The sequence below is a fragment of the Strix uralensis genome, chromosome 1 (assembly GCF_047716275.1).
Source record: "Strix uralensis isolate ZFMK-TIS-50842 chromosome 1, bStrUra1, whole genome shotgun sequence".
NCBI lineage: Eukaryota > Metazoa > Chordata > Aves > Strigiformes > Strigidae > Strix > Strix uralensis.
The window spans coordinates 136,824,088-136,844,286 of NC_133972.1; the positions used below are offsets into that span (position 1 = coordinate 136,824,088).

The window sequence follows — 20,199 nt, forward strand, 5'->3', positions numbered from 1 at the left end:
ATAACAGCAGTACTGTTGCTAGAATTTAACACTTAAAGTATTATTGATGGAAAAGGGAGAAAGAGAATTTGGTCTGGTTCAGGGTGTCTGGGTTTTGTTTGGGGTTTTTTTTGGTGGGTTTTGTTTTTTGGGGTGTGTTTTTGTGGTTTTTATCTGGGGGGAGTTACTTTTTGCATCTCCCTAACAGTCATTTAAGAAAGAGACATTTCTTCATACTTCTTAGGTTTATCAGACCATAAAGGTGTGTGGGCTTTGGCCTGAACTCCAGCCTAAAAGAAACAAGCAGGCTTTTAATAGGTGTGTTCAGGGATGCTGAGGTGTTAAATTTCCTGTACTTAAATACAAAAGAATAACATAAAGCAGATAGCCTCAAGAGCTAAATTTGCAATCTGAATGACAAGCACAAGTATTAGTATGACAACTGACAGATCTTTGTTTTCTAGGTTGGACCAGATGACATTGGGAATTTTGATGCAGTGTTTACAGAAGAAATGGTCCCATACTCAGTTTGCGTTTCTTCCGATTACAGCATTGTTAACGCCAGTGTCCTAGAGGCAGATGATGCATTTGTTGGATTTTCTTACGCACCGCCTTCTGAAGATATGTTTTCCTAGGAAGTTAGAAGCCAACGGTGTTTTGGAAGTCTTGGGGTGAACTGAAATATTAGGGTTATGGACACATTCCAAAATAACATAACTAGTGCCTCATTTTGTATGTAGGTTTGAAACCTATGAACAAACTTTCTCTGCTGTATAGGAGGAATATGGGCATTTTGGATGGCTTTCTTTGGGGTTTGAACTGTTTGTTCCTGCTGCAGAAAATATTTTTTAAAACCTTTAAAAAGCGTTCTCTACATATTTTTTAAGCAAAAACACTGACTGTTCTCCTCAATCCCTTCAAGTTTACATTCATACCTATGTAAGATTTGGCTGGCACAAACAGCAGCAAATTTAGTAAATTTATAAATGCTTTTGTACCTATTTACAGTGACTTTGTGCTTAAATTGTAACTATGCAAATTGTCTTTTGTATATCCTGGTTTAAAAAAGGTAAATGTTTTCCTTGTTGTATCAGTTTGAAATATATGTTAATTTACCTGTCAGCACTTAAATGAGGGGTTAATATAAGTTAAGAGCAAGATTCTGAAAGGACTTCTACAGAATGACAAGTTGGTCACGTAAAACTGGATTGTTCTTGCATTTGCTTGAAGTACCCATTCACTCAACTGGATTATCTGAGGTATGGGGGATTACTCAAAGCAAGGATGGAACAAATTAACTGTATTGATCTGATAACATTACTGATCATGTGTTCTGCTTTTCTTTCCTCCCTGAGATAAATGCGTCTGTATTTCAACTACATTAAAAATATTTTTGGTTAAAATTCTGCTTTTCCAAAGATATAACATGCAATAATCACTGTTACTTTAAAAGACTATCTTGCTTTGACCTTTTGGGGGTGGATGGTGAGGGGATCATGCCAAATACTTGGGATTTTTTCTCATGGATTTATAGTTTGAAACACTAATGTTCCAAATTGATTGTATTTCAACATTTATAGCTACTTGTCTTTGTGTTCCAGATTGCACCATTTTTAAATCTTCACTTGATATTAGGGGGAAAAAAGAAATGTAAATTATGCTGATAATTTTAAAAATGTGAAAAGCTATTGTATTTCTCATAACATACATGTGTATGGACAGACTGATAATTCTGAACAGTTTCTGTTTAAGGAAATATTTTAATGCAAAAATTGACTGCAGTTACAGTGTATAAAGGCCTATCACGGTAGTAGTTATATATATTACTTGTAAATAACAACTTATTTTTGTCTGTTACTTCAAAAATGTTCTGTGTTTTTTGTTCATAAATACATTCAGTTAAATGCCTTGTCTGATAAGACACTGATGAGTAGCCAGAGTTAAATGTTAGATAAATTTCAATATCTAAATCATCTCATAAGAGCAAGGCAAAATAAGAACTAAGAGAAATGATACCTATATTGCATCAAGATCAGTTAAAAATTGAGAACATTGGGGAAGAGAGTGTATCAAATCATAATTCTTTTGAAATTAATGTTGTGTCAGCAGTGAAACATTAGGCAAGTGGAAACTAAAACAGGATTCCTTGCTTATCTCCATAAGTATCTCCTATAGCACTAGATCCTTCATAGTGCTTGAGTGATGCTGAGCAGTTGCTGCGTGAGGTGTTGGAAGGAGTGGTTGGATAAAAGGAGTAAGAATTGACATTGACATAGAAGGAAGGAAGGAACTCTATCAATCTGTGGGAGCAGAGTGGTGGCTTGGCACTCATTTTCCATAGTGCTGCTCTGTGAAATTTTGAGAGGTTTGGAAATAACTGTGCAGCTGTTCAGGACAACCAACAACTACATGAATCCTGTTCTTGCAATTGTTACCATTTGGAAGCAACAGCCTTACCTTTTTTTTTTAAAAAAAAACCATAGGTCTCTCTGATGGACTGGAAAGCAGAAATTGATTGTACGAAAGGAAGTATCTTCTTGTACTGAATTTTTACTCTGTATACTCCTGAAATTATTGTGGGCTATTGTAACTACCTTCTCTTTATGGCAGGGAAGTACAGTACTGTAGAGATGGGAAGGAGAGGGGATACTTCAGAAGTTACTGCTGTGGGAATTGGCACCTCTTTTAGTTTTTCTTTTGTCATTTTCACAATGTCTCTACCTGTCTGCCTGACTGGGTATGGGGGTTTGGCTTTTTCTTTTCTTTTTGGTCCCAAATTTGGGGTTTCTGTCCTTTTTAAATTTAATAATAATAAAAAAAGGCAGTGGTAGTTGAAGTTGTTTCTGGGAGAGCAGCTTAATTGCTTCTTAAGATTTTTACTTCAGCAGACTCCGCCTTTCTGGCGGCGTGAATGTATTAAACATGCCACTTGTAATACTTAAGTTTGCTTTGTTTCTACTCTAAGTTCGTGTCATGAAATGCCTTGGTCAGATCAGGACTCCTTTAATAACAGACTGTGTACAACATTTGGCAATAAAGCCTCACACTACTTTTGTGTCTAGGGCTTTTGTTTAGTATCTCTCTGCATTTCATGATGATGGTTTTCAAAGATGACCAGGTTCAGAGTGTGACAGACCCAATGCTGAGCTGAAAAGTGGAATCTGAAGCACTGGTTGAGGGAAAGCCTAGATAGGAGACTGTCAACCTACACAGGAACCACCTGTGGTACTCCCTTCCTGTTTTGGCAGATATGTTATAAAGGGAGGTAAGATTGGTCTTTTTGTGACTAATACAGGAGGGGGGTTGCCTGCCTGTAGTGAAAGGGGATTGTATCTGAACCCCCTGAGGAGTAGGTCTTCTCTCCTGGTGCTGTGGAAGCAAAGGAATGGTGCTGCCTTGGTGCTCTTTGGACTTTAGGCCAGGGAGGAGAGAAGAGAGACAAGAAGATGGGTGACTGACTGAAATGTACAGCAGTTGTAAAAGCATGAGCTGAAATGCAACAGAAAAAGAAGAGTTTAGAGGTGCTGTCCTGGGAGGCAAGTTTGCAGACAGCTGGCATGCTAAAGGCGACAGTTATATATGAAATACTTATTAATGGAAGAGAAAATGTTTTTAAAAGAGGTTGTCTTTTAGTAGTTACTATGCAGTCAGTACGTGACCCGCCTAAGCCTGTGCCGACAGTCAAGTGAAGGCAATGCCTCTACAGTAGCTGTGTGCTTAATGGCGCAGTCATGCGTGAGAGGCGGTGGCTTGCTGTGCTTGTGCGGCTGCGGTAAGGGCTGGGCGTGGGGTTTGTCTTTACTCGGGGCGGGGGGGAAAGGAGCGGTTTTAGCGCCGGTGCTGCGGTTCAGGGCCCGGGCAGTGGTGTGGGTGGGAGGCGGGAGGCTGAGCCCGGCGGAGCAGGCGGCTGCCGGGCGCAGGGGAGCTGCCGCGCCTTTCCCGCCCGGGCCGCGCGGCGCCGCTGGCTAACGGCTGTCCCCGAGCCCGCCAACGGCCGGCGGCGGGGCGACTGAGGGGGGAGGGAGCGGCACCGGCAGCCCCGTCTTGCGGCTGTCGAGCCCCTCGCTACAGCCTCGTAAGCGGTCCCGTTCACCTCTCCGGCGGGCACACCGGCGCCCTCGCAGGGAGAAGGCGTCACGGCCCCTGGCCCAGCTGTGGCGGGGCAGCCTGGAGAATGTGCTGGGGAGAGCGCCGGTGGGGTCTGTGAGGAAGGGGCGCTGGTGGCGGGAGTGGGGGCGGCTCTGGGCATCGTGCAGTGTCACATGCTGGAGTGCAGCTGAATGGGGTTAGCTGGCTGTGGGGGTGCTGGTGAACATGGTCACCCGGTAGTGGGACTGGTCAGATTTTATTTTTTGAAGCTTAGGTGATGACAGTGCTCAGTGCACAATGACCTGGGCTTAGGCCTTCCTGGTCATGTTTGGTGTCATTCTAGCTCGGGGAACGCAGGGCCCAGGGCAATAAGGTGGATCTCTGTGTGTGTTTCATCCCTTCTTGCTGAAGATTTCAGGGGATGGAGTAGTAATCGTGTAGGAGTCATCCTGAAGAAACTGAAAAAAAATTCTCTTTCAGCTTGTGCTTAAAATTTGATACTTCAGGACCCTAAACACTGCTACCAGCCCACAGCACAAATTCTCAGGGTTTATACTGCTGCCACACTAGTGCTGCACTGGTATCCAGTTACTCCTCTCTCAGATGTTGATCTGTTTGTCCTCCCGAACGCAGCTCTGTGAGCAGGGGATCTTTCATATGCTATGAGCTTTTTTTCCTCATCAGCCCAATAATTCTGTGTCTTGTCCTTTACTAGATAGCTCCATCAATTTTTGAAGATTTAATTGGTGTTTCATGTTGGACATCCACAGAGAGGACAAAGGACACTTTGTAGAAGAAAATCTGTAAGACAGTAAAACAGATATGTATATACAAAATACTGTATTTCGGCATTAGAAATTCTCCCTCTAAAATTCAGCAAAGTAGTATGGTATTTTACTTAAAAAAAAGTGGAGACGTGGATAATACACAGTGAAAACAGCACTGAAGAGCACGGTCAGCCCCCAAACTAAGATTGTAGTTGTGAAAGTTTTGTCTATGGGAATCATAATTGATCTTCTGTGTACATGGATGGTAATCAGTGTTTGCAAGGTCAACACCTTATGTGGGTGCTACAGGAGGTAACAGCAGAGTAGGAAAGACTTAAAAAAAGGGAGACGATGTTGCCCAGTTTCACACTTCTAACAGCTATGACTGACTTCTCAGATAAGGAAGATTAAGTCTTACTTTTTTATAGGCTGATTATACCTATAAAATATATAGGGGAGGTGGAGGTTTTAATTTCATGGGTTAGGGAATTGGGCAGTGAAATAATTCTGAGAAAACACCAGAGCGTTCTTCAGGAATTTACTTTGGGAATGTAGTATGCTTCAGCCAGTGGAAAGAACTTTCCATTGGATGGCTTTTAAAAATCCTTAAAGGATTGCATAGTTTGAAAAAGACTATTTTTAAATTTTTTTTATGGCTTTGTTAATACGTACCTTTATTATTATAATAGTATGGCTACTTCTAAAGTAATTTCTTCACAGTTTATTCTAACACTTTGATAAAGAGTGAAAAGATCTTTCTTGGAAGATGCATCGTGAAATACAGAAAATGAGAGAAATTGCCCTTGTTTACCTTGACAGAAGTGGTGGCCTCCAGAAATTTGTGCACGATTGCAAAAAATATAATGGTATTACTCTCTCAATAGATATTCTGTTGAATTGATACGTTATGGTAGACAAATCTCTATTATTTTTATTTAAGGTACTTTTTGATCCTACAGACTCAAAACAAAGTTATGCTGTTTATCGTTTCATTATTTCAATAAATCCTTCTGATATTGCTGAATTAGATGCAACTCTTGGAAACTACATTCTTCATAATCCCATACAAGCTGCACAGATTTTTCAGTCAGTAAGTATATCTTTATAAACAAGAGCAGACAATAGTATATCATCTGTATTTCAACTAGATTTTCCTCTCTAAAATGGAGCTATTTTTCAATCACAGGTATGTTTCATAGCTATTCAGACATTATCGTTAATTGAACAGTTGCAGACAGAGGCCCAGGTGAGTTCCTCCATTTAGATCTTAAATCTTTTAAGTATGGTGAAGTATTAACAAATACTATTTTAATATTAACTTTCCAGTTTTCATTTTCCCTTTGATCGTGGCATTATTTGTAATTAAAAATAGCTGGAAGTCTCACCCAACCATATTGCAAGAATCTCAAGATAATTAATATGAAACCTAGTTACTCTTACACTTTGTGAGTTTCTGAAATTCTTTTCTAATAGCTATATATCACATTGTGTGTTCGTCCATGTAAGTAAAGTAGTTTTAAACAAATATTTTTACAGCATTAATGTAATTGTGTCTCTTGTTAGATTAGTATACTGCTGAAACCAACACATTTGCCACCTTTACCAAGCTATGTTCTGAGTCTTTCTGCATTTCCCTTTAATTACACATCTCAGAGATTTTATATGTCTGAAGGAGTAGTGATTGCAATGGGAACTGTAACAAAATATACACAAGGAGCAAGATTTCTTTGTACTGAGGAAACCTGTCCATTTTCTGAAGGTAGTGAAAAAGAAATCAATACTACTTCAAAAACCTTTTTATAATTTTGATAACAGATTAAAAACCTAGCATGAAAAAGGTATTTTCCTATGCAGTCGTATTATGCAGACGTTTTTGTAATGAGCACAGCATGATTTTTATTAATTGAAAGCAGTGGACCTTTGCCAGTGGTTTCTCAGCATTGTTAAATGTTTTGGGAGCACAGCTATGCCAGAAATCCATTTTCCTAATGCTGAAGATAGTTTATATGAGAAAAGATATGTTGCCAATATAATTTAATAAATCATCCGTGGAAAAAAAACCCCACCTAAACTAGTAGAATACCTTTTTTCCCCCCCTTGGAAATTGTGTTTCTGTTTATATAAAAATACCACAGAACAGTGTGCTTAAGTGACTGGCAAAAGCTTCTTGCATAGAACAAAGTTGCTTTAATGAGTATCTGACTTCTGTGAAACTACTTCTTTGAGTAATATTACTGAAGTGTTTGTATCGTTGCAGGATTAGGCCTTAAGTACTTTTAAGGCTGTTTTGTTTGCTTCCTTTAACAGATACCATAAAATTACAAGAAGCAAAATCCCAAAGTTAGGGGACTACAGAATAAATCATAATGATGTCTTTATGAGGGCACATACCTCGAATAATGAATATCCATATCTCCGTGTCATTTTTAGGCCAGGCAGAAGCGGCAGTGGCTTGCTCCTGCTGCTCCGAGAGCCAGGCCAAGTCTGTTCTGCTTGGGAAAGGGCTGTGCAGTAGGAAATTCTGCCATCTCGTGGCCAACCTGTAATTACACAGATAGTTTTAGTGGAAGCACAGTATATGAACGTATGCTCATCTAAAGAAACACATGATAAATTTGAAATTTCGCTGTCTAGTGTTTAATCATTTCTATTCTTAAGGGGAAACTTAAAATGAAAGGCATGTCCTCATTTTAAATGTTTGGTAAATTAATTTTTGGGGTTTTTTAGGGTTTAGGTACATAAGAGTGCATCTGCCTGGAGCTACGGAATCTGCCACAGTGAGGAATGATTTTGTGTGTAGTTTGTGTTCTTCGCCACTGCAGGAAGACATGAAATTTAGAGTACTTGGTGGTAGGATCTATGGAGTTTTATTTTTAAATCTGCTACTTTCCTACTTCTGCTACACAATATGTAAACAAAATGGATAAGTGGAAAAAGCCCCCAAATACTAAAAAAAAAAAAAAAAAAAAAAAAAAGCAAAAAAAAAAGCTGTACTGTTTTCAAGAGAACTAACTTTTTCTTTGCCTTTATTTTGAAAGATAAACAAATGGTTGAAATGATTGATGCAAAAGTTCTTAATGCTTTGAAAGGATATTCCAATGATAAATCACATTTTAGGATTCAGGCTTTTACAGTTTTCTTGAGAGGTAAGCTGAATTGTGGAGTTTTGTCAGAAATGTTTTAGAATTGAACTGTAATAATCCCTTGCACTTTCCTTATAGGTCCATTTCTCTGGATAAAATGGTGAAAGTCATAATTTGTATTGCAGTTCTTTAATAAAATGGGGCGGGGGGGGGAATACATAAAATTAGCTAGGTGACTAAACAGTATACACCAGTGAATGAGGAGTGCCCATGGCAAGACTGTTGTGTTCACTTTTATACTTTTAAAATCCCCTGGCCAGCTCTGCAGTATCGCATTCTAACTGTAGCTTGTTATTTCCTCCTTTCTGCTTCCTTTGGTCATACTGTTTGGTACTAACTTCATGCATTTTTAACATCATTCCTCAATCCAGCTGTTTTCCACATTCTGTCAGGATTTTTGGCTTCTACTACCACTATCTTCCACTGCAATTAAATGATTTCTAATGTGACTATCCAAATAAAATCACAACTCACCAACATACTTCCATTAATTCTCTTTAAAAAACCTCCAGCCCTGCCATTGCGAAAGCCTATGGAAATATATGGTTCATTTCTTGAAAACTAAGTAGGAAAAACTAATAATAATAAAATTATAAAACAATCTATGGGTGAGATGCTGCGAGTTATGCATGCATTAAATTTCCACTGGCTTCAGTGATCAGTGAGGTTAGACAGTCTCACAGCTGAGATTTGTATTTGGTTGGACCTAACTCCCATTTCCAAAAAATAAATGTGATAAAGATGTGTGGAAATACAAAGCAATTTGTATGTCTTTTTGAAATGTTTAGTTTGAATTTCCTTTTTATTGTGTTTTTTTCTCTGACATTTTTTAGGGCAGTAGCTGATAATGGTGTCACCACAAGTTTCAGAGTAGGAACGCATACTTGCAAACAAGCATCTGTTTTATTTTTAATGCAGAACTAAATGCATCATCCATTTTCTTTATCAGGGATCCACTTTTCCTCACCCAGTGTGCCTTCCCTGCCTTTTGCACTAATTAATGAGAATTGTATGCTTCACTTTATTCTAGGCCATTATGGTAAACCTGGCATCCAACTGTTGTTTTCTGTGATTACATCATAAAATTGAACCATTTAGAATGTGAATGTCTTTAAAACTGTTTTTATGCCCTAACACATCTGCAGGTTCCTTTCACCACCACCACCCTCCTTTTTTTTTAATTTCTAGATGAACTGGTCAATAAAATGAAAATAGGAGACCACTACAAGATTATAGGAATTCCAGCTTGTGTCCAAAATGGCTTACAAGCTACCGCATGTATAGAAGTCAACAGCGTTCAGCTCTGTAAACCAAGCGGTAAGAAAGTTCCATTAAAAATTGACTGAAAAAGTTGGAAAACCTTCTAGAACAAAATCTTGAGCATCGGTACAATTTTCTATTATCTAGAGGTCCAGATTACAAAACCACTCTGGGACTTTCCTCTTACAGTCTGAAATGTATGCTTACTGTTATTCGAAATATCTTTTTGCCCACTTTTCATGCATTGGGAAACAACATAATTATTTAATGCAGTCCTTCAACTCCTCTTTTCAACTTCTCCTATCCATCGGAAGGTACTTAGAAATCATACATTACACAAACCTGGTATTTCAGTCTGTTATTCCTTTCTTATTCCATCAGTTTTAGCAGATCATGCCTGCTACCTTTTTGGTGGTAAAATTAATAGACATTCCGAATTTGTGCTTAATACATAAATATATTTGTTCTTTGTAAGTTTTGTATCAAGACTAGACTGGAGATTTGTTCTAATATATCTGTGTAGCTCTCATGAAGTGTTTGTTAACCTGTACTTTGTTTTCATTAGGTTCTTCTTTTGTCAGTGACAATTTTAAGCATCTGCTCTCACTGACTTCAAGTTCGTGCTGGAGGTTTACTGCCATCCTTGCCAATATCTTTGCATCTCAGATTGTTCCACCAGGCACTTATAATACTCTTAAACTCACAATATTGCTGAGTCTAGTACAGACATGTGAAAAAGAAAACACAGATTATCTGGATCTGTTGATTGTGACAAGCGACACACTAGTAATTGATAGGTAAAGAGATTCCTTATTTTTCAGATTTTAAAATATGAGTATTTGTAAAGATAATAGGATTGGTCTTAACATGAAAAACTATAGACTCTATTTTAAAAGAATATACAGGGCTCTAGCTTGGTAAAAATACACAATTTTTATCCCTGGACAATTTTTATTTATTTCAAGTGATAAATCTAGATCAGAACTTCACTAATATTAACACTCTCATAATAATCTCAGTAAGATTTTAACACTAGCATTGGTTAGCAGAGCTCAAACAAAACATTCTTCTAATATCAAAACTGAAGACTGTCCCAGAAGCTGGTAATGATAAAAGCAAAGGGCTCTACTTTCCAAATCATGTGTCACTTTAAGCCTTTTCATCACCACTTCCAGCTATCAGTATTTTCACTTAATAAACAGTGTGTAAATAGATACTTTCCTTTTTATCAGTCTTTTTCATAAAAAGTATACTGATAAGGTATCAGAACACATCTTTACACGTACGTCATAAATCCAGGTGTTGTTGCCTTTAACAAAATGTTTTTCTGTATTTATGCATTTTATGTATTTACCCCTTCACACAACTATAAACTGTTAACACAATTTCACATACACTGCAGAAAAGTACAATATGCTCAGCTTTAAATTTACATTAAACAAAATTACCTTCTCCTTCCTGAATTCAAAACAGGGTTTCATTTCTATTTTTGAAGAAGATCTTTGAAAGTGGCATGAATTTTGAGAGTTCTTCAACAAATTCATTAATATTTTTTGTTGTGGAAAAAATAACCATTTCAAAATCTAGCTCTAGAAATTAGTTCAAATTAGAAAAGAATGTGGGTGCAGGATTTTTTTCCCCAGGTTAAGTGTAAGATTTTGTAAGAGAAATCATAGGATCTCAGAGTGTTTTAAGAATCGAAACATCTGGTTAATATTGAAACAGTTACACACGGTAATCTTGGTCAGTACTGTCATTTGTACTGTCTTGCATGTGCACATAGTATTTTATTGTCAGCAGCCTGTCAAAGGCATTTCCTACATGATATTTCTATTGGTATGATAGTCTATTTACTAATAATTATACATCTCCCAGTTATTAATAGTAGGATAAATCATGCTCTGACATCTTAAAATCATTAGGAGCCTTTGATGGTGGAACCAGACAGACAATTTGCAACCTCTCTGTGCCAAGGAACATAGTGCAGGGGATGAACAAGAAATTCTATACCCGCTTTCTCAAAAAGCATTGGGGGGACAGGACAGAGCAGAGCTTGCAAGTTCCCAGCCTTTTCATTTTTCCCAGAAGGATGGGATTACTAATCCTCTATCCTTTTCAATCACTGGAAAAGTTTCTCTAAGAGCGAACAATATGGCATTCAATTATGACACTTTTTTGACTTCCTAGGAATTACTTCTATTGCAAACCATGATTTGCCTCATGTTAAACCCGTTAAGAAATACAGTCCTGTTGGAGAGAAGTCTTGGACTTTGACCTTTGTATTCAAAGTTAAACATTTAGCTTTGACACTGGTTTTATGTTAAGGGTTTTTTTTTTGTTGTTTCTAAGCGAGTCTTAATATATATAAATACCATTATAAAGTATTAAGTATAGTGTTGTTTAAGTTTTGAAAAACAGACAATTTAACAATTTATGACTGATAGAATTATTTAATCCTCTAGGCTTCTGAATTACAGCATGTGTCTTCTGCCTCGTGGCATACGACACCCACCTTCTAGTGAAATTTTTCCTTCTGTGTCCAAAGATAAATACGGAACTGGACATGCTAGTATTCAAGCCTGCAGCGCTGTGCTGGCTAAGGGTGGAATCTGTTATATAGGAGATTTATCTTCGTATAAAAAGGATAAACTTGAACTTCTACAGTCCGGTAATCTCACACCTACTAATAAATAAGGGGCCAGAACAAAACAAATGTGCAATTTCACGGCTAGGTTTGTTCCCTAGCTTACAGTCCTCAAATGCTGTGAAAATCTATAAGCTATTTTTAATGAGCCTGTGTAAGAAACAAGGACAAAAAAGCCCATGTCCTGTAAGCTTACATTTGCTACACAGGCTAGACTGCAGAGATCCACTGATTCTAACAATTCAGTGAAATAATATGTAATCGTGACTGGTTTCAGATAGTGTGTGTGGGACTAGCATTTATAGCTAAACTAGGCCGATTACCCAACTGATGTATTTTGCCCTCTCCTAGTGCTAGAGAGCAGAACGACAACAGTATTCATTCCCGGGAAGAAGTACAGAGAAGAGGCTGACCAACAAGTTACTGTTTCGGTTCAGACCAATTTTTGGTCTTTTGTAGATGTGGATTCTTCCTCAAAGAAACCTATACATAAGGATAACTTTTTAATTGGACAGATGGTAAAGCACATGTCTTGTTATGACAGTAACTATACTATAGCAGTTAGTTCTGTTTACAGTTATTTCAACTTATAAAATAGTGAAAACAATCAGATTTGTATGTATTTCCCCACAAGGCACAACTTCAGTGACCTTAAATCAAGTATCTCTAAAATGAGCTAGCCTTCCCAAAAGTAGATATCGTGTGTTTTATTCAGAATAGCTTTTGACAGCTACTATTGAAACAAAATTGTACTGCATCTATTACAGGTAATTTATTAATAGATACTTTTGCAGGACTCAGTATATATGAACATTGAACATTTTCATATTGAAAAAACTGTGATGTTTTTACAAGTAAAAAGACCAAAATAATAATTTTCTTTCTCTGGGTCTTCTCTTTAGGACATGAGTTTGATTCCGCATAACCTTGTGGATGGTTTTGGGCTTTTGATATACAATGAGTTTCCTTCATATCAACTATCTTCTCCTCTTGTACATCATATCTTGAAAAAAGCAATTAATCCTGAAGCCATGCTGTACAAAGTCTCACAGCAGTTCAGAACACAAGATTATGAGGAGGTAACATATGCTACCCAATAATTTAGAAATGCATTATACTGGGGAATATCATACTGTTTCTGGAATTATAAGTTTTTCTCTGCCCATACTGATTGCTTATTTTTAAACCTGTTAATCTGTCTTTATAAAAACTATTGGTAGAATATATTGTTCAAACTATCTTACTATGCCCCTGGTATGTTAAAAGGTGTGAAAAGTGTAAATTCTTTATTTACCAGTTAAATATTTAAAATGTATACCCTCTTTCTAGTTTATTTTGTTTGCCAAGAATCTTCATGTTGAACTGAGTTCAGAAGCAGAAAACCTCATTCAGGGCTACTATCTTGCAAGTCGCAGAGTGAGAAGAGATTCTATTCATGGATCAACATTATCAGCATCTGCACTAAAAATCCTGTATGTCCTACTTTTCATAGTAAAGGAAACACATCTACTTTTCAAATAGAAATAGTGCTACCCTGCTCAAGAGCTTGTTAAATAAAAATTGAGACAAGACTCTCAAGTTTTGAAAAGTTCAGGTGTAAAGAATCTTATTTACCATTTATTGTATATATTGATGTTGCAAAAAAAAAGTTAACTTTACCAGGCAAAAAACCCCCAGTGATTTAAGAAACAATTACTACTATTAAAACTATCTAGGAAAAATTATGACAGCTTTGTATTATGCAAACAAGAGTAGTATTATCAATAGAGAACACGCCAAGTTCCACTGTTTTCATAGCACAAGAAATATGTGCTTTGTCAGTGACAGGTGTAACTGCACAGTATTTGTGGGAAGCTTAAACAGCTCAAGTATGGAAGAAACACACTCCACTGTTAACTTTCAATTTACAGAAGTGCTTGAAACAGCAATACAGATGGCATTCGTCTGCAGTATTTATTTGTGACATGCTTATATTCCTCTCTTAGGATTTCACTGTCTAAGGCTCATACTAAACTGAGTTTAAGAAAGAAAGTCCGTGAGGAAGATGCATTGATTGCCATCTTGTTACTTGAATCATCTCTTACCCTAAAACATGGTAAACAACGCAGCTGTCTTTAGTCTTGGGTACACTGTTTTCAAATTTTGTCAGTTTGAAACAAGTTTATATTAATTGATTGCAATAGTAGTTCATTTCAAATCAAAGTCCAGAATTTCTACTGGAAAACTGATACCAGAGAAGTCTTCCAGGTAACTTTCCTGCAGAAAGTCTCAGTGCTGTACACATTTAGGCCACAGGCCAGCACCAAGCCTCCATCCTTTATGCTGGCTTATTTGAGGCATCTCTCCTCTAACATTGGTCCAGGTTAAACTAAAGACAGATTAAAGACAGATTTCCCTCCCTGGGGCAACAGAAGACAAGGGTTGGGTTTTCTTTTTTAATCTAGCATCAGTCACATTTGTTCACACACAAATTTGGCAGTGAGACAAGAATTATGAGGTAACACTTAAAAATTATTGCATTACCAAGTAATCTATGTCATAGCTTTTTTTCCTTCAAAGTCCTGGCAAAAGTTTATCAAGTCTTTTACTGTAAGTCTTGATTTCTTCTTTGTTTAGGCAAGTCTGCGTTATGCGTAGCACCAAATCCTGTATTTCCATTTGACCTCAGTGATGAAAACTCCCTGCAACAGAGAGACAGTTACCTCATGCAGTGTCACCAGGAACTGCTGAAGTTTATTGGTGCATATGGCCCAGGAATTCACACTAACGAAGAGTGAAAACCCCGCTCTAAGTAAAGCCTGAAGCTTTAGTTTTGAGACTGCAGTTAGAAATATACAACTAAAAGTCTTTAATGTTTTTGTAAGACAGCTCAGTGCTATTTTGCTAAGGAATAAAGCATAGCTGACAAAATTTAATTGATTACAAGTTTCATCCTGGGAGGCTGTATCTTCACAATAAAGCCACAACCTGCACTTCTCTTCCTGGCTACCACTGTTAAGTGAGGGGGAGTAAAGCAGGGTTTTTAATAAGACTACAACAGTTAAACCAGGAGTTTAGAATCTAATGTTTCATTTCAACTACATGAACTCTCTGCAGTTTTTCTTATTGCTTCTTTACAAATGTGTCACCCAGTGAGGGGTAAGTAAAGTCTATTTTCCTAGTGTAAGCCAACTGTCTTGAATGCTCTATAAATATTAGAATGTTAGAATGCTCTATAAATGTTAGAATGTATAGAAGTATCACCATACTGCTTCATTTCTATGTCTTAGTTTTACATTACAGCAACATAATATTAGACCAGGATGCCAGTGTGCTCCTGCAATCAAAAAAAAAAGCCAACAGTATTTCCACATTACTTTATACAGACTGCAGGGGATAGTAGAACCCTACAGGAAAGTGAAAAAAAAATGTTATTAGACAACCTGGTAGGCAGGGAGCTCAATGAGTTCAACTCTACCTCACTGCAAAAACAAGTGTAAAGAATGAGGTGTCTGAGACACAGTATGCTTCTCCAACTACAGTCTTTCCTGTATTTTTATCTTCCTAGTAAGGATATAGCAGTAGACATAATACTGAGCAAGTTTTACATCCTAGAGTCCACGTTAAAAAAAATTAAATTGTACAGCCTTCCTGTCAAATCTGGACAAGCTGAATACTGAAGGCTTGATGTGACTCCTACCCAGGATGTCATCCAGCAGGACTGCAGTGCTACTGCTCACATAGCCTCAACAAAAAACTACAGTCACTGAAAACACAAATCCAAGATTTTATTCATACACACACTGCCTTGAAGATAAGCAGAAAAGCTGCCACACTAACATGGTAAACACTCTCATTTATAGAAGATAATACAAGTTTCCCAACATGTTTCAACCCCTGATTTATTCAATTTTGATCAATTTCTTTGGTACACTTAAATAGTCATAGCAAGTTCTAAGAGCATCCACAAGGCCGCTTTCCCTTCTAGACTGACACTCTCACCTGAACTTCATTTGAGGATTATTCACACGTTTTCACTGAACAGCTACTCCCCTGCCTTACTGTTGAACCAAGGGGTATTTCTAGGAACAAGAAGGGCGATGAAAGCATTTCCAAGTGCATGAGTACTCCACATGTCAGGCTGCTGTTTTCAAGCTAACAAAAAAAAAATTCAAAATAAGTTAGTTTTCTGTACCTTTAATCAGTCTTATACAAAGTTATTAACTTTACTGGCATTTCAGATTCAAAGATACACATCAAAACAAACAAGTCAGATGGGTAAACGGCAAAGATTTCATCATTATGCCAGCAAATTACTTCTAGAATAGACTTAAATAGAATTCCTTTATAAATCACTATTTTTGACAGGCCGTATTGAGGAATGTGTATCCTTGGAAAAAAAACTTTCTGCAAGAAGAGCACAACTTTTTATCCTTACCTCTCCCCATTTTCTCCTGTAATGTTTTAAGCAATTAGAAGACTAATAGCAGTACCACAAGTAAAAGTAAAGGACAGCGAAGTCAGACAGCAGTCCAAAAGTGTCCTGGCAAAACTAGCTGCTCGTGGCTTGGATGATCACACACTTTGCTGGGTAAAAAACTGGCTGGATGGCCGGGCCCAAAGAGTGGTGGTGAACGGAGTTAAATCCAGTTGGTGGCCGGTCACGAGTGGTGTCCCCCAGGGCTCGGTTTTGGGGCCACTCCTGTTTAACATCTTTATCGATGATCTAGACAAGGGGATCGAGTGCACCCTCAGTAAGTTTGCAGATGACACCAAGTTGGGTGGGAGCGTTGATCTGCTCGAGGGTAGGGAGGCTCTGCAGAGAGACCTGGACAGGCTGGAGCGATGGGCTAAGGCCAACTGTAGGAGTTTCAATAAGGCCAAATGCCGGGGGCTGCACTTGGGCCACAACAACCCCCAGCAGCGCTACAGGCTTGGGGAGGAGTGGCTGGAGAGCTGCCAGTCAGAGAGGGACCTGGGGGTGTTGATTGACAGCTGGTTGAACATGAGCCAGCAGTGTGCCCAGGTGGCCAAGAAGGCCAATGGCATCCTGGCTTGTATCAGAAATAGAGTGGCCAGCAGGGACAGGGAAGTGATCTTGCCCCTGGACTTGGCACTGGTGAGGCCGCACCTCGATTACTGTGTTCAGTTTTGGGCCCCTCACTACAAAAAGGACATTGAATTACTCGAGCGTGTCCAGAGAAGGGCAACGAAGCTGGTGAAGGGTCTGGAGCACATGTCGTACGAGGAGCGGCTGAGGGAACTGGGGGTGTTTAGTCTGGAGAAGAGGAGGCTGAGGGGAGACCTCATCACCCTCTACAACTACCTGAAAGGAGGTTGCAGAGAGCTGGGGATGAGTCTCTTTAACCAAGTAATAAGCAATAGAACAAGAGGGAATGGCCTCAAGTTGCACCAGGGAAGGTTTAGACTAGATATTAAGAAGCATTTCTTTACAGAACGGGTTGTTAGGCACTGGAATGGGCTGCCCAGGGACGTGGTGGAGTCCCCATCCCCGGAGGTGTTTAAGAGTAGGGTCGACTTAGCGCTGAGGGATATGGTGTAGTTGGGAACTGTTAATGATGGGTTGATGGTTGGACTGGATGATCTTCAAGGTCTTTTCCAACCTAGATGATTCTGTGATTATGAAGGCCACACCTTCCTAAGCCAGGACAGCTCGAGAGAGCAGCAAATGTGGTCAGCACAGGCCTTCACGAGCTAGCCATGCAGCCTCCTGACCCAAGCAGTGTAGTATCACAGTAAAAAAAGCAACTTACCTTCTTGAACACCCATACTTCTAGAGTGGATGGAGTCTGCTGTTGGCTGTATGTGCATACACAAGCCTTGACGACAGCGGAAGGTCATCTGATGTCATAGCACCTTTAAAAGAATAAATAAAATCAGAAATGATGGTAGCAAATCAAACTGGAAAAATCCTACTAATTAGCTGGCACATCAGATACAACATTGCTCATCACAAAATTCAGTTGGGTAAACGGCAAAGAGTGATCATCATGATGCCAGAAAACTCTTTCCTGCCTGTTTAAGACTGGTGTAATTTTTTCTGGGTATCAAACACAAGGGGATTTGTTAAGTTCCCCTCAAGAGATGCGCTTCTATAAATCAGCATAGAACCTTGATTTTAGCTGTTAAGCACAGAATGGATTCTGTATAGCCAGGAACAAGACGAAAAAGCTCTCTTTGGGCATAAAAATGCAGGTCCCTCCCTGCTGTCACATTCAAGCCCCAGATCTGAAGTATCTCTCTAGAGCTGAAGTTCACTGCCAGTCACCTTTCCCTGTGGAATATATTCCCACAGACTGATACAGTTAAGGGCAGCAGGGATGGTGATTTGAACACACTGTTCTTCACTTCAGCCTCCCACTTCCAGCTGGCGTCTGTTAATTTGTCAAAGCAGAAGTTGTTTTCTCCCAGTTAAAAACCAGATTCTCTGATACTATGACAAACCTCTCCCCTCTGATTCCTTCAGAATCCCTGGACTGCACCTGCTTTGTTCTGGGGAGCAAGTCTCACAGGTTTTATAAGCTGCCATAATACCTTTTGTTAGAATTTCAACCTCTTAACCCTACACACAATCATATTCCTCCTTGTTCCACCTGTAAGAGAATTTACAAGCCATAAACCAGCTTTGGAATTCTAGATCTAGATTTCAACAGTTTTAAATCCAGTAAGAAATAATTACTTCTGTAGCTCCAGAATTCACATGACATTTTTCTGCTTGCAAGGTAACAGCATGGCAGACTCCAGACTGATTCCCAAAGCCAGTAACAAACTCATCTCTTAGCTTCACTTGCTGCCTAAAACAATGAAAAGAGATAAAAGATGTTTGAGTCCGAGAACTCCACTGCCAAGCCAGCAGCAAAGAGCATCAACACTTCCCTGGGGAAAATAAGCCAGCTGAAAAAATACCAACCTACTGGGCACCCTCACTGCTGGCTTTATCGTTTCCTGGGGAGAATACAGGCAGCAGCAGCCGACATGAAGGTCAGAGGCACGACCGCTTAACCTAAGCCAAGTTCCAGTGTGAAGAATGACTGACCGCAGGACTATTACGCTGCTCCTAGCGAGGGCATGGCCATCACAGGGGACAGGAGTACCCCAGCAGGGTACAGCCTCTAACTCCAGCCCACCTGCTGCACGCCGGGGAACTTACTGGCCTGTTTTCCCATCGGTTAAGGTCAGCGCTCCCGCCACAGTCCTGTGAGCGTGATTGCAGACTGCCGAGACCCCCGGGGTCCTGTCCCTGCCAGAACCCATTTTAGATCCATGTCTACAACCCAAAAAGGGCATGGTCAGGGTCACCATACACCACCTGCTAAACTCCCCAAGGGGAAAAAAAAGGTAATTTATCTTTAGAATTAGGACACACGTTTGCCAAGGAAAATGATTTATCAGCAAAGCCAAGTCTCTTTGGATGTCCAATCTGTCTGTTACTTTGATGACTTGATGAACCAAGAGGTAACTCATGGTAACCACCACAGCTTGCCAGTGGAGTGGTCTCAGTCTCGCAAGACACAGGCAGGTCTCAGGAAAGCCTGTGCAGCTAGCGGGGCTCTGCCCAGACAGAGTGACTCCAGCACCCAGGCTAAGCCAGCTGCTGGTGCAGCACCATCTACACTGTTTAGAAAATGGTGCCAGCAATCCATCCCTTCAGTTCTTGAGATTACATTCATGGGTTTTAACCCTCAGACTTGGATTTCTTAATTGCTACGGGTTATTTCAAATTCGTCTGAAAAAAATTAGAACTCACTCTAGTGTTTCGACGAGCATGGGCTTGGGTTGAGGGGCTGCTCCAAGGAAGCAGCAGCAGCAAGTCCAAGGCCGGGTGGTTCGGCCCCGCCGGAGCGTACGCCCCGGCGCAGCGGGGTCGGGCTCGGCGGCCCCAACTACCGCTCCGATACCGGAGGCCGAGGCACGCACCGAACAGCTCACAAACCGCGGAACTACCGCTCACCGGCAGCCCCCGCCGCCGCCACGCACACGGACAGCCGGCCCGGCCCTACTGCCAGACGCTGCCGGGGGCGCTGGGGCGTCCCTCGCCTCCGCGGGGGCCCCACCGACCAGCGCCCGCCCAAAGCGGATCCCACGGGCCGGGTCCCGCGGACACGGCGGCCTGCGCTGCGCCGCCCCGCCATGTCCCCGCGTCCTCCTCCGCCGAGGCTCCTCAGGGCCGCGGGGCGCGCGGAAAGAGCGACCCCGCCGCGGGATCCCCTTAAATAGGCCGCACGCCAGGGGCGGGGAAGGCGCGCGGCACCGCGGCGCTTTCCGGCCGCACGGTGCCTGGCGGGGCCGCGGGTGGAGGCGCGCGCATGCGCACGGG

The 20,199-nt window shown here is 40.2% G+C and overlaps 2 protein-coding genes, 1 long non-coding RNA gene and 1 other non-coding gene across 11 annotated transcripts in view; 2 read left to right on the forward strand and 2 right to left on the reverse strand.

Annotated features, from left to right (window-relative positions):
- The window catches only part of SGK3 (serum/glucocorticoid regulated kinase family member 3), a 64,584-nt gene extending 62,739 nt beyond the window's left edge, over positions 1 to 1,845 (forward strand). For all 7 annotated transcript variants that reach the window (XM_074882412.1, XM_074882377.1, XM_074882428.1 and 4 more), the window contains one exon: positions 444 to 1,845. In XM_074882412.1, the coding sequence (XP_074738513.1) occupies positions 444 to 614 (171 nt within the window). In that variant the 3' untranslated portion in view covers positions 615 to 1,845. The remainder of the gene's footprint in view (positions 1 to 443) is intronic.
- Positions 1,846 to 4,537: 2,692 nt separating this feature from the next.
- Positions 4,538 to 20,160, reverse strand: LOC141949179 (uncharacterized). 2 transcript variants are annotated; one of them, XR_012630677.1, is made up of 7 exons: positions 19,630 to 20,160; positions 18,562 to 18,676; positions 17,636 to 17,738; positions 15,864 to 16,016; positions 14,406 to 14,563; positions 7,227 to 7,375; positions 4,538 to 4,869 (listed from the first exon to the last, which is right to left on the reverse strand). It is a non-coding gene; the product is annotated as an uncharacterized LOC141949179 (long non-coding RNA). The 2 variants fall into 2 exon arrangements; XR_012630681.1 differs by lacking the exon at positions 14,406 to 14,563.
- MCMDC2 (minichromosome maintenance domain containing 2) lies at positions 5,344 to 15,868 on the forward strand. The gene is made up of 14 exons (XM_074882441.1): positions 5,344 to 5,701; positions 5,795 to 5,925; positions 6,022 to 6,081; positions 6,399 to 6,594; positions 7,563 to 7,685; positions 7,874 to 7,981; positions 9,167 to 9,295; positions 9,804 to 10,035; positions 11,701 to 11,906; positions 12,234 to 12,400; positions 12,785 to 12,961; positions 13,212 to 13,354; positions 13,868 to 13,977; positions 14,499 to 15,868. The coding sequence occupies exons 1-14, from the start codon at positions 5,602 to 5,604 to the stop codon at positions 14,657 to 14,659; spliced, it is 2,043 nt and encodes a 680-aa protein (XP_074738542.1). The 5' UTR covers positions 5,344 to 5,601; the 3' UTR covers positions 14,660 to 15,868.
- LOC141935163 (small nucleolar RNA SNORD87) lies at positions 16,090 to 16,171 on the reverse strand. The gene has a single exon (XR_012626490.1). It is a non-coding gene; the product is annotated as a small nucleolar RNA SNORD87 (small nucleolar RNA).
- Positions 20,161 to 20,199: the final 39 nt, after the last annotated feature.

Coding starts and splice junctions, on each gene's coding strand:
- MCMDC2 (XM_074882441.1), top strand. CDS start 5,602: ATGCATCGTGAAATACAGAAAATGAGAGAAATTGCCCTTGTTTACCTT. Junction 5,702..5,794: donor CGATTGCAAAAAATATAATG/GTATTACTCTCT, acceptor TTGATCCTACAG/ACTCAAAACAAAGTTATGCT. Junction 7,982..9,166: donor TTTTACAGTTTTCTTGAGAG/GTAAGCTGAATT, acceptor TTTAATTTCTAG/ATGAACTGGTCAATAAAATG.